We start from the raw sequence: 15,117 nt of genomic DNA, 5'->3' as shown, positions 1-15,117 counted from the left end.
TCAGGAAAGCTTTTGTCCTGGACATCATGTGTGTGACCTAAGTTGTCTGTGTGTAGTTCTGCATTTCTTGGGTCTCCAAGTAGACAAAAGTGATACTGGTCAATGGGGCTGATGCCCTGCAGCCATGTGAGAAAAGGCAGGCACCTGGGAGCGTAGCTGGAATGCAGAAGGCTCCTTAGAGGAGATAACAATGGGACACGTGCTTCTATGAGCAAGGGGCTGGTGAGTGCCCGGCAGCCAGGACAATGTCCAGAGGGTGGGCGGGGGGCATGCAGGTCTACCTCTCTGTTAAGGAAAGCCAAGACAAAACAGATGTACCCTGCGGGTGCTGAACTCAGCCCAGACCCAGGGCATGGGTATGCTGGAGCGCTGGAGGGTGGTGCTGAGAAGGCGGGAGGGAAGGTGGGGAGGAAGGAATATGGGAGGCTTTGGCATGGTTGGACTTGGACACAATCAAGAAGCTCGACTTGCCCACACTCTCCCTGCATGACTAAGCCACCAGCCACATCATGAGGATGAGCAAGGGGCAGAATGGCTCATCAGTGACTGATTCCATCAGTGTGGACGGAGCATGAGGAGCTGGGCGGGGGCGGGGGGAGGTTTACAAAGGGCACACGGTCACTCAGTCATCCCCGAAGCTCCAGACAGGCTGTGCCTAATGAGAGCACCAGTGGCCAGGCTAGCATGCATCACGCTGCTGGGTGATCTGCTGGGTGACTGGTACCAGTCAGGCATGGGGTGGGCACTGGGGGGTCTGTGTCACACAAGACTGACAAGGGCCCTGGGAGCTTGTATCCACAGGGGAAGACCAGCAAACAAGACAATGACTGAAAATAACCAGACTGAAAGCAACACAACGGTGAGCTGTGACCTTGGCTGTGAAAGAAGGGAGCACCCCTGGTGACAGGATGGAGAACAGGGCAGGGGGCACTACTGCGGATGACCACTCAGAAAAAAGATGAGACAACAAACTCTTCTGCAGATTACTTCCAGATTTTACAACAGAAACTCTCGGGAAACAAAATATTAAAAAATAAACACACCAGTGTTGGCTGATTTCTTTATGTTACGGTGTTGACATGCAAGTTAAAACGCGAGGGATCTCAAACAATGCTGGAAACACCAGCTTATTTCTATGACATGAGTGTGATAGTCTCTGCTCGTCTTAACCGTCAATTTCCCAGGCCCGTGTTTTGTGCTATGCTGAGATGTGATTTCAAAATTAAATTTTACCCACTCTGGTCCTCACTAACTGAAAATGGCAAACATGACGCAGCGTAACATGCCACGTGTCAGTGACTGAGAGGCATGTGAAGCGGGGTTGTAAGATGACTGCTGTCGTCCGGTTAATGGCATTACTTGTGGCAGGTGCAGCTGAGCACAGGCACAAATTTTGCAGCTTCTGCTGACCAGCAGGTGACACACAGCAATTTTCAGCCTAGAACGTGCTGTCCTCAGAGAGAAGCCAGACTGGCACTGCTTCAGCTTCCCCACCCCATCTCTGTCTCTGCCACCAGTCAGCAGGACACGCATCTGCGGACACAGCCCCAGACGGATGTGCTACTAGGACCCGCAGGAAGGTACAGCTTCAAGGGTAACAGGAATTGATACTCTGACCCAAGGGTTCCTGGGAGGAGTAAAACAAAGTGGGGAGAGGGGCGATACCAAAATGATAACCTTTTGTATCATCAGGTAAGAATATTAAAACAAACACCAACAGGAAAGAAACGAATACACAAATTGTGACGTATCCATATAGTGGGATGCTATTAATGTAAAGAAACTAATTACTGTTATACTCAACTACATGGGTAAATCTCCAAAACATTACATTCAATGAATGCAGCCAGACACAGAAGATAAACACCATCGGATACCCTCTCCTTGGTGTGCTAGAGCAGACACGACTAATCTGTAGGTGCAGAGGGCAGATCAGTGCTTGCCTTGGTGCCGGAACATGGGCGCTGACTGCAAACGGGCACCAGAAACTTCTGGAGAGCCTGCAAAGTTCCAAATCCTGACCAGAGGGCTAGTTACATGGGTGTATACATATGTCAACACTCATCCAACTACACCTAAAATGTGTGCTTTCATTGTATACAAATTAAGCCTCAACCGAGTTGATTTTAAAAAACTAAATGAGATCAAACAACAAAAACCTGTCTACTTATATATCCTCACAGTTATTTCATAAAAGAGTTGTTTTTAATCCCCCCAAATAAAGCAGGTATAGAAGACAGTCCTTTAGAATTAAATAGATTTTGGTTTAATGAAAAACTCTATTATTCTCATTTTAAAGACCAGTGGTGGAAACCTCCTCGGGGCCCAGCAGGGGTCAGAAGATGAGCATCTGGGAATCCCCGTTGACTTCCTGCCTTCCCTTGAAATCACACACCCTGTGTCCTCCCTGGAACATTCACTTAACAGGCTCCTGACTACTTCATGTGGCAATGGGCAGACCAAATTGGAGCTCCCACACTGGGGATTAAAATGAAAATGGCCAAGAAGAAGCAATGATTTCAATGAGTAATGAGTCCTACCTAAAAAAAGGTCGGCAGAAGAGCGTAGGAAGCAGAGCGGGTGAGGAGGGCGAGGGGAAGATGCCAAAGGAGAACCCGGGCAGCTACACCCCTGGCATGCTGTCTCCCTCCCGGGGCCCCTCAGGCCTCACACCACGTGGGCCCTGGTGTGGTCACATAAATCAGCTGGGACCCTAAATAAGCTGGCAGTGACACCAGCAAGCTATACAGCAAACAGGGGTCTTATACCAGGGGGTGTCAGACCCTGCCCTGCTGGTCACAGAGGGCACAGCATCTCACTGCGTGTACTCAGGACCATCATGGGGGATAACGAAAAACAAAAACTGATTTTTTAAAAGAGAAGCAGCAAAGATTTTTCTAAATTATAAAGTGTAATAATATATCTATGTATGTACATGAATGTTAAATCTCCCTTCAAAAAAGCTTGAAACTGAAGAGAATAGTCTCTTTTAAAAGTAATACTTTTTACCTTAGCCTCCTTAGTCATTGGTTCACCAAGAGAAGAATTTAGTAGTCGCCAAAATATTACCATATATTACCATAAGCATGACTATTTGTTCTAGAAAACAGGGCCTACGCATGAAATGTCCAAATGACTGAGAGAAAAGATCAGCAATCTAAATTTTAAATTCCAAATGCTGAGGGCAAGCAAACAACCAAAAAGAAAAAAATCCCAACAAAATCCAAAACTCTCATAAAAACGTAATTGTACATCAAAAGTCATTAAGGGGGCCTCGCAGTAAAATCTCACTCATCCCATTTTTATTTTTATTTCTTTTTAATAACAAACACTTATCCAACACTTAGTATGTGGCAGGCACCGTTTGAAGCACTTCGCATAAACAAACTCATCCACTCCTCTTACCAACCCAATGGGGTAGGTTTTATGATTCCCATTTGACAGGTGAGGCACAGCGAGGCTGTGTGACCTGCTGAGGTTGCCTGGAGATGGCAGGATATGAGGGTTGCGGGGGCGGGGGAAGGGGATGCTATTTAGCAGCTACCTCTTTGCCTGGAGGGAGGCTGTTTTTGTTGTTTTGTTCCGGGGAAGGCCTGCATATTCACATCGTGTCTGTTTCTCATACTACTCCATGATAAGGTATCCATATGGGGTGGAGGGCTTCCACACACCTACCTGTGAAGGTACCAGGAGGCCCTGCCTAAACAGAGAACTAGACATTCTCCAAGTTGGTGCTAACACATTCCTGGTGCTCATAATTACAGCACCTAAGGATGAGCAGAAAAAGGAAGCGGAACAATGACACGCTTCAGAACTTGCTTTGAGAAATGCAAAGAAAGCAGAGCTCTGTGGATTTGGATTTTATGCATCTTGAAGTGATCGCCTAGATTCCATGAGGCCTCATAGAATTTTCTGTATTTGGTTTCTCTAACTTGCATGGGCAGTAGCATCTTCACAATTTTCGCCAAATCTGCACATCACCTGATTATTATTTGCTTGTAATTTTTATTTAAATCAATGCAGTTTTTAAAATATTAAATATCATTTTATATAAGTTCTATACATGAAATTGATTTAACAGTTATATTTTATTAACACATTTATCTGTTAAAGTAAAATAAATCCGTGTACCAACTAAAATCATTGCATGTCCTTCACTGCTGTGAATTCTATATGCTGGGGAATTCTAATTCTGAGCTAATGGAAGCCAGTCTTCACTCTCTAATTAAAAAACATGGTCATAACGCAAACACAACTTCCGAAATTGTTTTTATATTTATGTATAATTACATGTATGTACAAATGTAACTCTACACACACACACACACACACACACAATTTAGAATGGTTGAGAACAAACGAAAAAGAAATTGACCATTTGATAGCTATTAGGTCAGGGGCAGTGGGAAGTAGTGGATCAAGGACATAGCGTAACATTTAAATAAGAACCAACATAATTGGATCAGTAAAGTTAAGAATAACAGCAAAGGCCGGGCGCGGTGGCTCACGCCTATAATCCCAGCACTTTGGGAGGCCAAGGCGGGTGGATCACAAGCTCAGGAGATGGAGACCATCCTGGCTAACACAGTGCAACCCTGTCTCTACTAAAAATACAGAAAATCAGCCGGGCGTGGTGGCACGCGCCTGTAATCCCAGCTACTCGGGAGGCTGAGGTAAGAGAATCTCTTGAACCCAGGAGGCGGAGGTTGCAGTGAGCTGAGAATGCACCACTGCACTCCAGCCTGGGCAACAGAATGAGACTCTGTCTCAAAAAAAAAAGAATAACAGCAACAACACACAGGCATCATGCTTTCTCAATGAAAACCTCAAATATATAAACTGATGCCCTGTTTTTTTTTTTTTCTTTCTAACGGAAAACTTAGTACATAGAAATAAAATCCTAGAAGTCTGATTAGCTACAAAGAAGTTATTTACATTATTTCCTCAGGAAGGTTGAAAGAATGTGACATCTGAAGAGAGGGATTCCCCAGAGCCCAGGGCTGCCCTGAGATGCATCAGGGGTGGGGACAGGCGGTGGGGAGGGCTGGCTTTAGGCTCCTTCCTCCCTTCCCACTCCCTGTGTGCCCAGCAGCTCTAGGCTTCCCTGCCTTTTACGGTGTCCTTCCACATAAGATATTCTTTGAACAAAGGAGTTTCACAGGTAAAACAAAATCTGGAGACCACTAGTACTTTCCAATTTCCTCATTGTATCAATGGTGAAACTGAGGCTCAGATGACTTATGGCTGCCCAGCAAACTGCAGTGGGGTCAGAATCTACAGAACTCAGTGTCCAGATTCATGGTCTGGTGTTGATCTGAACAAAACCACCTACAGCCTCCAAGAACACCTTTATGCATGTATACACTGGTGATTCTAGTGGACTTCATTATTACATCAATACCCTTGCTGATCCTTGAAAAAAAAGAAGTGTGATTTATCATTACTTTCTTGAGAAGAGGATGGTGGCCAGCAACATTACTTAATAAAGTGTTATAAGTCAATGAAAGCAAATTAGCAAAAAGATGAAGTCATTATTTAGAAAACCATGACGTAAGGAAACAGGCACATCTCTTCCTGAAAAGTTGTATAAATCAAGAAACACCTGAAACAAATGAGGAAGGCTTCCTAATTCATAATAGAAACAACAACGAAAATAGCAGTAGTAATAGCAGCAATAGCAACAATTTACCGTTTATACCAGCCACAAGATGCAGCACTTTATTTGCACTGATATTCCTGTGACATAAATATTATTAGTCTCATTTTTATAGATGAGAAAAACTAAGACTAAGCCCATGGGGAGGGGTGACCAACTGTCCTGGTTTGCTCAGGACTGTGGGGTTTCCCAAGGGGTGAAACTTTAAGGGCAGACGTTAGGAAAGTCTTGGGCAACCTGGATGGTTGGTCACCCTATCCGTAGGGTGTGGGTGATAGGAATTCCATTTCTGTCTGCCTTACTAACACCTTCTATGAGGTAACTTCCTTCCATGTGTTACAGTCAAGAGTTTTACAGACTGGTTTAAAGAAGGGAAAGACCAAATATTTTACAAACAGGATATTCACATGCAGCTTCATCCCCTTTTGAAAAAATAAAGACAGATAAAGCACTGCATAGTCTCCAACCTCCATTCTCCAGAATAGTCAAGAAGACACTCACCTTGACCTCAAACTCGAAGTGCGTATCCTTTCCTTGCCCGCAGAGGACGTAGCGTGGGATACTAATTTTAATTGGGTCCTTCAGGTCGTCTGGATTTGCACCCAAAGAGCGAGAAACCATCCGCTATGAAAGGCATGTCAGACAGGGAGAACAAAGAGAAACCAGGATCACTCCACTGCAAATCTCCTGCTCGGGGAGGAGGGAGAAAATGTGTTTCAAGTAGAGAAAAGAGCATCAAACCAGTGGGTTTATTTAGAAAAATGATGGTTTCCTTTGCAAGAGAAAAGCTAAGCCTCTCTCGTAACAAAAAGACCATTATTTTAGGTATACTATTCCAAGGAGTTAGGGCAAAAGCACTATGAAGTGTTGTTTGGCTTTGAAGTTCCTTCCAATTTACAAGAACAAGTAAAAACAGGGACAAATTACATTATCCTGACTTCTTAAACAAAAATCAGTGTAAACCAGATTGCCTTCTGAAAAGTCTTGACCATCTGACAAACTTTTCTCTTCACACACTATCAGACAGCTATACTTATAAAGCTGCAAAAGCTGGAGAGTTTATTCAAATTTACTTCATTTTTAACTTTTAGGCATTTTTATAAGCCAGTGTAGTGTGGAAAGCTCTTTAAACCACAATTAAAACAAATCTCAAGTATTTTCTTTAGGCCCCATTTGATTACTCAACTTGGCTCTGACAAATATTTATGACCTGGGCACTGGGGGACTACTGGGGTCTGAGGAAGCGACATTATGAAAAAAAAAAAATCTTCCAAATGAAGTTCTCTTAAGTGTGAATCTGAAGAAATCTCTGAATAATCCTTATTGTTTGCACTAAGCTGGGGGCTTTAGAAAACATATGTTTTTGAAGTAATAGCAAAAACAAAATAATTAGAATCATAATTACAGTTAGCATTTATTGGATACTCATTATATGCCAAGTACTACATTAACCAGTTTACATGAATTGGCTCAATTAATCCTCACAATCCCCCCTACGAGGTATTAACCATTATTAACCCAATTTATCAGATGAGAGGCCCAAGACTGAGGGTTGAGCTCACTTGATGGAGGTATGGGGTAGAGTCAAGATTTAAACTCAGGCCAATCTAGGGCACACTTTCATCACACTACTCTAGACTGCAGTCTTGAAACTGTACAATAATTACATCCATCTGAGATACATTGAGCTAATGAACACTTCACACATACATAGATTTTAAGATGCTGAGAATTCCATGATTATGCAATGGAACCCGCTTACGTGACTATAAAAAAACAGGGGGCAATAAGCTCCCTTTCTCCCAGGCAGAAAGGGTTCTCAGCCAGGTGTAACTTGAGAGTCTCAACTTAGCTGTGTGCATGAAAGCTTGGACTTCCAGAGGACACAAGGACATATAATTTGTTTCAGATTGCTGCTTTTGATCTAGCTGACTGTGTGTGCCTTTTGGCATGAAGTTTCCAAAGCCTGTTATAGGACCTTAATTTTTCTCTGCATGGCTGGTCACCCAAAGCAAGAAGAACTGTTTATCATAATGGTACACCAATTTAGCTGTCCCTGATATCAAAAACCATCAAGAGGCCGGGAGCAGTGGCTCACACCTGTAATCCCAGCACTCTGGGAGGCTGAGGTGGGTTGATCACGAGGTCAGGAGATCGAGACCATCCTGGCTAACACGGTGCAAGCCCGTCTGTACTAAAAATACAAAAAAGTAGTCGGGCATGGTCGTGGGCGCCTGTAGTCCCAGCTACTCCGGAGGCTGAGGCAGGAGAATCACTTGAACCCGGGATGTGGAGGTTGCAGTGAGTTGAGATCACGCCACTGCACTCCAGCCTGGGTGACAGAGCGAGACTCCATCCCAAAGAAAAAAAAAATTATATGGGCTTCTGTCACTTGAGGCACATGGCAGTCACACATACACCTGTGAGGGAGACGATCTGAAGGGCAAACTTCGTGTTTTTCAGTTTTGCCTAGGCATACCTCCATTTACATACTTGAACCTTTTAGGATCATGTGAATGACTGGGTTCTCAAAAAAGTGTGAACAACAGTATCCACAAGCATAACATACTCTAACTTTATCTGCTTCCCTGACCTAGTCACAGAAAATGGACATGGAATTCCAGGTGATGTTCACTTCAAGACTCAGAAGGAAGGAGAAGATGTGGAATCCAATCCTAGCTCTGGGACTTGGTCCCGGAGTAAGTCTCTTGCCCTCTCTTCACCTCAGTTCCCCTATGGAAATGGGCATGGTATTTATTAGATTCCAACTACATGGGAGGGACCCAACTATGAACACAACGGTGCCCCACCCTGTGGGACTTAAGGTCTGAGGCAGACTCTGACAAGTGAACTGGTAATCACAGCAGGATTAGCAAGTTGTGATGGGGGAATGGAGTGAGAACAACTATGAATATGTATCTTGTCATCCAAATGTCAGGAATTTTACCGAGGAAGAACTATGGTCAAAATTGCCCAGGCATGTTCTGTCAGCTAAGCAATGGAGACTTACCTTTGACTTTCTAAATGCCTTTTCTTTTAGGCACCCCTAAGATATATAATGAAACATCGCTATTTTACTGGGTACCGCCTATGTGCCACACAGAGGGTCAGGCCTTGGGAATACAATATAACTTTTACAAAGTATTTGTAATTTCTAAGACCTTTAGTTTTTCTCAACTGCACATGTTTGGAACAAACATTTGATGTTTCCACTCTAGATGGATTATATTCTAAAAGTAGATTTGCGACCTTAACTTTCTCTTTTCATAAGTCAGTTTTTAAAATGAGGTAAGATTGTAACTGATGGTCTGGGCATTTTAAGACTGGTGATATGGTTTGGATATTTGTCCCCATCCAAATCATGAGGAGTTGTAATATTCTTGGTGTTGGAGACAGGTCCCGTGGGAGGTGCTTGGGTCACACGGGTGGATCCCTTATGGCTTGGTGCAGTCTTTGCGATAATGTGTGAGTTCTCACCAGCTCTGGTCATTTGGAAGCGTGTGGCACCTCCCTCCCACTCTTTCTGTAGCTCCTGCTCCCACCATGTGAAACACCTGCTTCTCCTTCACCCTCCACCATGACTGTAATCGTCCTGAGGCTTCCCCAGAATAAGAAGCCAGTGCTATACTTCCTACACAGCCTGCAGAACCATGAGCCAATTAAACCTCTTTTCTTGTAAATTACCCAGTCTTGGGTATTTATAGCAAGGCAAGAACAGACTAATACAACTGGAGAGTTCTCCGTTTCTAAGAATGTACCAGGGTGAAACCAATCCCTAATAAAAGGAAAGCTGCTTGAGGCTCAGGATCATAGATTCTTCACCAAAAAAAAAAAAAAAAATCCCTGCCTTTGACAATTTCACTGGGCAAGTGAATTGAGTAGGGACCAGGTATTTGAGAATGAGTAGATCTTATAATATTTATGTAGCCCACCTCAATCTAGGGCAGCCTTTGGCACACTAGCAACCGCCTGGACCAATACATGGCCCTTGGCTGGCTATAAGAGCTACTGTCCCAAATGGGACCAGACAGTGAAGCATAACAGGATCCTTTGCAGAGAAGAAAGATATTTCTCTCTTCATTACATATCATACTGGGGACGAGAAATACTGCCAGAGTCCCCACTATCATCCTTGGCTACAGTTTACTTCAATCTTACTGATTTCATATGAACTAAATATTAATGAGTGTACAGAAATGAACAGCTACAGAAATGAATAACTAAAACATAAGGTAGGGATCTGAGCAAATGCATAAATAACTTTAAAAATCAAAATGTGTTCCCATCAAATCATCACTGTGGTGTGATTTGTAAACATTATTTTATGAAGTCAATTTCATGAGAAATGGGGAATTCTCGGGGCACAGTATAAGAAATTATTGACATTCTCCTAAACTATGTTTATACTGGACAGGAAGTAAAGTTAACATAAATGTCTCTTAAATTTATTTTTGATTTGAAAGTGGCTATATTTTGAGTGTCTTGTGGTTTATACTAGACATGCAAATGTTTGCTGTATCCCATTATATCCCATTATTTATGGGAGCTTTTATATTTCAATGGCATTATTTATTTTGGAATCCATCACAGTTTCCCTATATGTGGCAAAAAAGATTCTTAGACTCTGAAGGGGAAGTTGATGGCATTGTAGTAGGAGGTGTTTGGAACACCTCTCTGCAAGCAGAACTGGCGTGGATGAGTACAGAAGACGGTGTAAGCAATTTTAAATGTGCCATGGAGTGGTCCTATTTAGAAATAAAAAGTCAAGAAAAAGTAGATAATTGGTAACTTGAATTACATATTTGTACGTAAGAAATATCTTTAAAAGTTAAATACAAAAATATTTTTTCTGATAGCTTTTAATGAAATATTGCTCTGTGTCAACAAATATGCTATTTTTCCACTCTTGGTGAAACACTGTAGTCCAATCCTTAGCTGAAAGAAATAGGCAGAACATAAGGTACATTGTAAATATTCAGTTCAAAGTCTTCTTTTACTACTCAGGCTATTTCCTTCAAAAGGAACAAACTCTTTGCTATTGTGAATAGTGCCGCAATAAACATACGTGTGCATGTGTCTTTATAGCAGCATGATTTATAGTCCTTTGGGTATATACCCAGTAATGGGATGGCTGGGTCAAATGGTATTTCTAGTTCTAGATCCCTGAGGAATCGCCACACTGACTTCCACAATGGTTGAACTAGTTTACAGTCCCACCAACAGTGTAAAAGTGTTCCTATTTCTCCACATCCTCTCCAGCACCTGTTGTTTCCTGATTTTTTAATGATGGCCATTCTAACTGGTGTGAGATGGTATCTCACTGTGGTTTTGATTTGCATTTCTCTGATGGCCAGTGATGAGGAGCATTTCTTCATGTGTTTTTTGGCTGCATAAATGTCTTCTTTTGAGAAGTGTCTGTTCATGTCCTCTGCCCACTTTTTGATGGGGTTGTTTGTTTTTTTCTTGTAAATTTGTTTGAGTTCATTGTAGATTCTGGATATTAGCCCTTTGTCAGATGAGTAGGTTGCAAAAATTTTCTCCCATTGTGTAGGTTGCCTGTTCACTCTGATGATAGTTTCTTTTGCTGTGCAGAAGCTCTTTAGTTTAACGAGATCCCATTTGTCAATTTTGGCTTTTGTTGCCATTGCTTTTGGTGTTTTAGACATGAAGTCCTTGCCCACGCCTATGTCCTGAATGGTATTGCCTAGGTTTTCTTCTAGGATTTTAATGGTTTTAGGTCTAACATATAAGTCTTTAATCCATCTTGAATTAATTTTTGTATAAGGTATGTTTATTGCGGCACTATTCACAATAGCAAAGAGTTGGAACCAACCCAAATGTCCAACAACGATAGACTGGATTAAGAAAATGTGGCACATATACACCATGGAATACTATGCAGCCATAAAAAATGATGAGTTCGTGTCCTTTGTAGGGACATGGATGAAACTGGAAAACATCATTCTCAGTAAACTATCGCAAGGACAAAAAACCAAACACCGCATGTTCTCACTCATAGGTGGGAATTGAACAATGAGAACTCATGGACACAGGAAGGGGAACACCACGCTCCGGGGACTGTTGTGGGGTGGGGGGAGGGGGGAGGGACAGCATTAGGAGATACACCTAATGCTAAATGACGAGTTAATGGGTGCAGGAAATCAACATGGCACATGGATACATATGTAACAAACCTGCACATTGTGCACATGTACCCTAAAACCCTAAAGTATAATAAAAAAAAATATATATATATATAAAAAAAAAAAAAAAAAAGGAACAAACTAAGGAAATGAACAGGAAGCGGCGCCAATATCCACTCAGATCACTGTGGGCTCTCAGAGAACATGAAATGGTCCAGTTCCTCAGGGAGTCATCAACAGTTGTCCCTAAACATTCTAATTATGTACCAGATGGTCGAATTCAGTATACACTGATCATGACAAGGTCTGGCCTAAGGACTGCCATCTAATCTCCAGGAGCCCATAGCCAAGCTTTGCTTCTGAAATACAGGCAAACCTGGCTTTTTATTAGATTTAACAAAATCTCCTGTCCCTATAAATTCTCCTGTCCCTGTTCCAACCATAGCACATATTTCTAATCCTTCCTTTTTTCAGCTACGCATACTATACTGATAGTTCTCATTTAACTTGTGTCTCAAGTACCTATTATGCCCCAACAATTTGAAAATGGAGATTTGGGGAAAGAGACGATGAAGATTTGTTATAGCCTCAAACATCAGCCAGGTTGTAAGAAACATGGAACAAAGATAACATGCAGGAACAAACACAAATGATGTATATGGTAAATAACCAGACAGGTTCTTATCTATTTCCAGTAGAGAAGCCTGCCTTTGCTATGAGGGGATCTTGTCTTAATTAACACTACACTATCTTTGAAGGCTTGGCAAATACAAATGAATTGGATTTTGCCAAGACGTGGTCATATATGCTACAGGTACATCCTGTCCATGCCTCTGAAGGATGGGACTTAACAATAGCCTGATGTGGAGAAACAGTGCCAACTTTATCTCATTTCTAAAGTGAGTTTGGAAAACTCACATCAGGAAACAAATACAAGTTTCGATATATATCCTGAGGGATAAGTTACTCAGAAGACGGCAAACTGTTGGACAGTGGTACTTGTAGAATGTCTTAAGTTTAGCGGCCTTTGGATAAATCCAAAAGGTTTAGTTGACATTTCCAATCCATGATTCTCACCAGCATCAATTATTTCTTCTACATAGATCTGAGCTGACCAACATTGTTTTAGGGTTTGGAAATATTGAATATTGGATGAATGTTTCAACTTGAAACTATTAAAAGTGTCACTATTTTTCTCTAGATCACCAAAGATCATTATATTAAGTGGTCATCATCTTTGAACAATGTATCAATTAATGGCTGATTTTAAAAAGATAAAATATGGGGTCTATTATACCTGACTGATAATGTAGCAACAACTGCCAAGTGGCTCTCACTATTAAGCATGAATACAGACAGGTTAGGACCCTCAGGGAAAAGCGGATGTTCTCCCTTCTATTATAATTGTACAATGTCATTGATTAATCATGAAAAGTACCACTGATGTTCACTCACTGATTTTTTGCTGAGCCCTGGCTTTGGTTCAAACCATGCTGAATGCTAAGGCCCAGGAGAAAATAAAAGGCAGGGATGCACTTCCAGCCAAAGAAACAAAAGTAAACATACAAACTTATGTGCATCAAACTCACGCTATGACTGTGTCTAAGCTTTCTTTTACAGAGCTAAAAACGCAGAGTGCAAAGAGAAGTAAGATCCATGCAAGGAAATAAAAGGAATTGAAAAGAAACTTGTAAGGCAATCCTTGAAAACAACAACTCATACAGACAGAAATAATTATTAATGTCTAGAATTCCAAGAAAACAAATTTACAAGTCAGTTAAGAGTCAACTTAGCAATACTTGGAAATATATATTTCTAGCACAGTCATTCCTATAAAAAAATCAATAAAAAATTTTACCAATGTCAAGAATAACAGTGACTATGAAATGGCTTTGGCACTGTGGACAAATATGTATATTCTAGAGTAGAAAAGTCTAGACTTAAGTCCCAATTCTCAACCTAGTAATCCTTTTTGAGTCTAAACTTCCAAATCTGAAAGGGAGTACAACGTGAATTCCTATATTCCAGTAGGATCACCATAAGTATCAAAAGGAACAAAATATGAGCAAGAAGTCCCACATTGTAGACCACAATATAAACAGTGACTGGGATTGCTGTCACCCCTATAACCCACTGCACCTTCAGCAACAAAAGATTTTAACCAAATATTAAAAGGCAGGAGGAGTGACTTAGAATCTCTTTCCTTCTCATCAACTAGTTTATTCAATTCCATCCCTCATAAAGAAGGCATTAGCATACTACAACAGTGCATCCTTAACAAGAGATTTGATGGTGATGGTTTGAAAAATGTACTGTTTAAGAAACAGCGGAGAGATGGAAGGGTGTTGGAGGTAAAGGAGAAAAATCAGAGGAGGCAGATATATGAGAAGTGTCTTCTCTGAAGGGTTGTGTATAATGCAGATTACAAAATACACTTGTTTTATTCTGCAACAGAGGGTGCCACGGATGAACAGACTCTGCAGATGGAGATCACAGTAAGGGAGATTATGGAAAGAATGGTGTAACAGTAAGAGCAGTTCCCAATGAATAAACTGCTTCAGAGGTAGAAGGCAATCAGCCCATCCATGGAGGTACTCAAATTGAATATGTAACTTAAAAGGTCCTAGGGCGTACTCTTCCTGGTACCTTAATGTTTCCATTAGGGAGAAGTCCTACAAGTTTTATCTGAGTCTTATCTTTAATAGAGCTTTGGGAACCTTGACATAATGCATCCATGGAAAATTAATTGCCAGTCCCAATTCTTCTCTCCCTGTAGTAGTAGTACATATCCCGAGTCTCACCATGGCCTCTTGATGGACGGAGGGTACTTCCTTGCCCCTTGATTTGGGGCTTGGTCATGTGACTTGTGTCGGCCAACGAGATGTTAGCAGACACAGGCAAAGGCTTGCAGGACTGCCCTTCTGTGTTTCTGTCATCACCACGATGGCTACCGCCCCTTCTGAATAGATCCCAAAATGACACGTGTGGAGCAGACTGACCCTGGTTGAGCAACAGATGACCTGCAGCCTACAGCACAGCCACTCCAATCTACTTGCAAAGCAGCAGAATAAAATAAAAACTTTTTTAATGTGCCACTGAAATTTGGGGGGGTTGTTTGTTATTTGGCAATTGCAGACTGATATAACATCTGTCACAGTAGATATTCTAAGGAATGAGGCAGAGTTGTCTAAGCTACATACTGGAAATTGTGTAACTAAATTAACAAAATGACCTCATTAGAAACTGGTCTATCCAATAAGCAGGGTTGATCATCAAAGGAGCATTAATAAAAGTGGCTCTAATTTATTTATCATACAA

At 41.6% G+C, this 15,117-nt stretch overlaps 1 protein-coding gene across 25 annotated transcripts in view; it reads right to left on the bottom strand.

The window, feature by feature from the left end:
* Nucleotides 1-15,117, bottom strand: part of KIF16B (kinesin family member 16B) — a 338,999-nt gene that overhangs the window by 113,693 nt on the left and 210,189 nt on the right. For 17 of the 25 annotated variants that reach the window (XM_063633957.1, XM_055265225.2, XM_055265227.2 and 14 more), the window contains one exon: nt 6,158-6,280. The exons of the other annotated variants lie outside the window; for them this stretch is intronic. In XM_063633957.1, coding sequence (XP_063490027.1) covers nt 6,158-6,280 — 123 coding nt within the window. The remainder of the gene's footprint in view (nt 1-6,157; nt 6,281-15,117) is intronic. 25 annotated transcript variants of the gene reach the window in all.

Source organism: Symphalangus syndactylus, chromosome 24 (assembly GCF_028878055.3).
Source record: "Symphalangus syndactylus isolate Jambi chromosome 24, NHGRI_mSymSyn1-v2.1_pri, whole genome shotgun sequence".
NCBI lineage: Eukaryota > Metazoa > Chordata > Mammalia > Primates > Hylobatidae > Symphalangus > Symphalangus syndactylus.
Note: the sequence above shows the minus strand (reverse complement) of the source record. Positions and strands in the feature narration are given on the sequence as shown.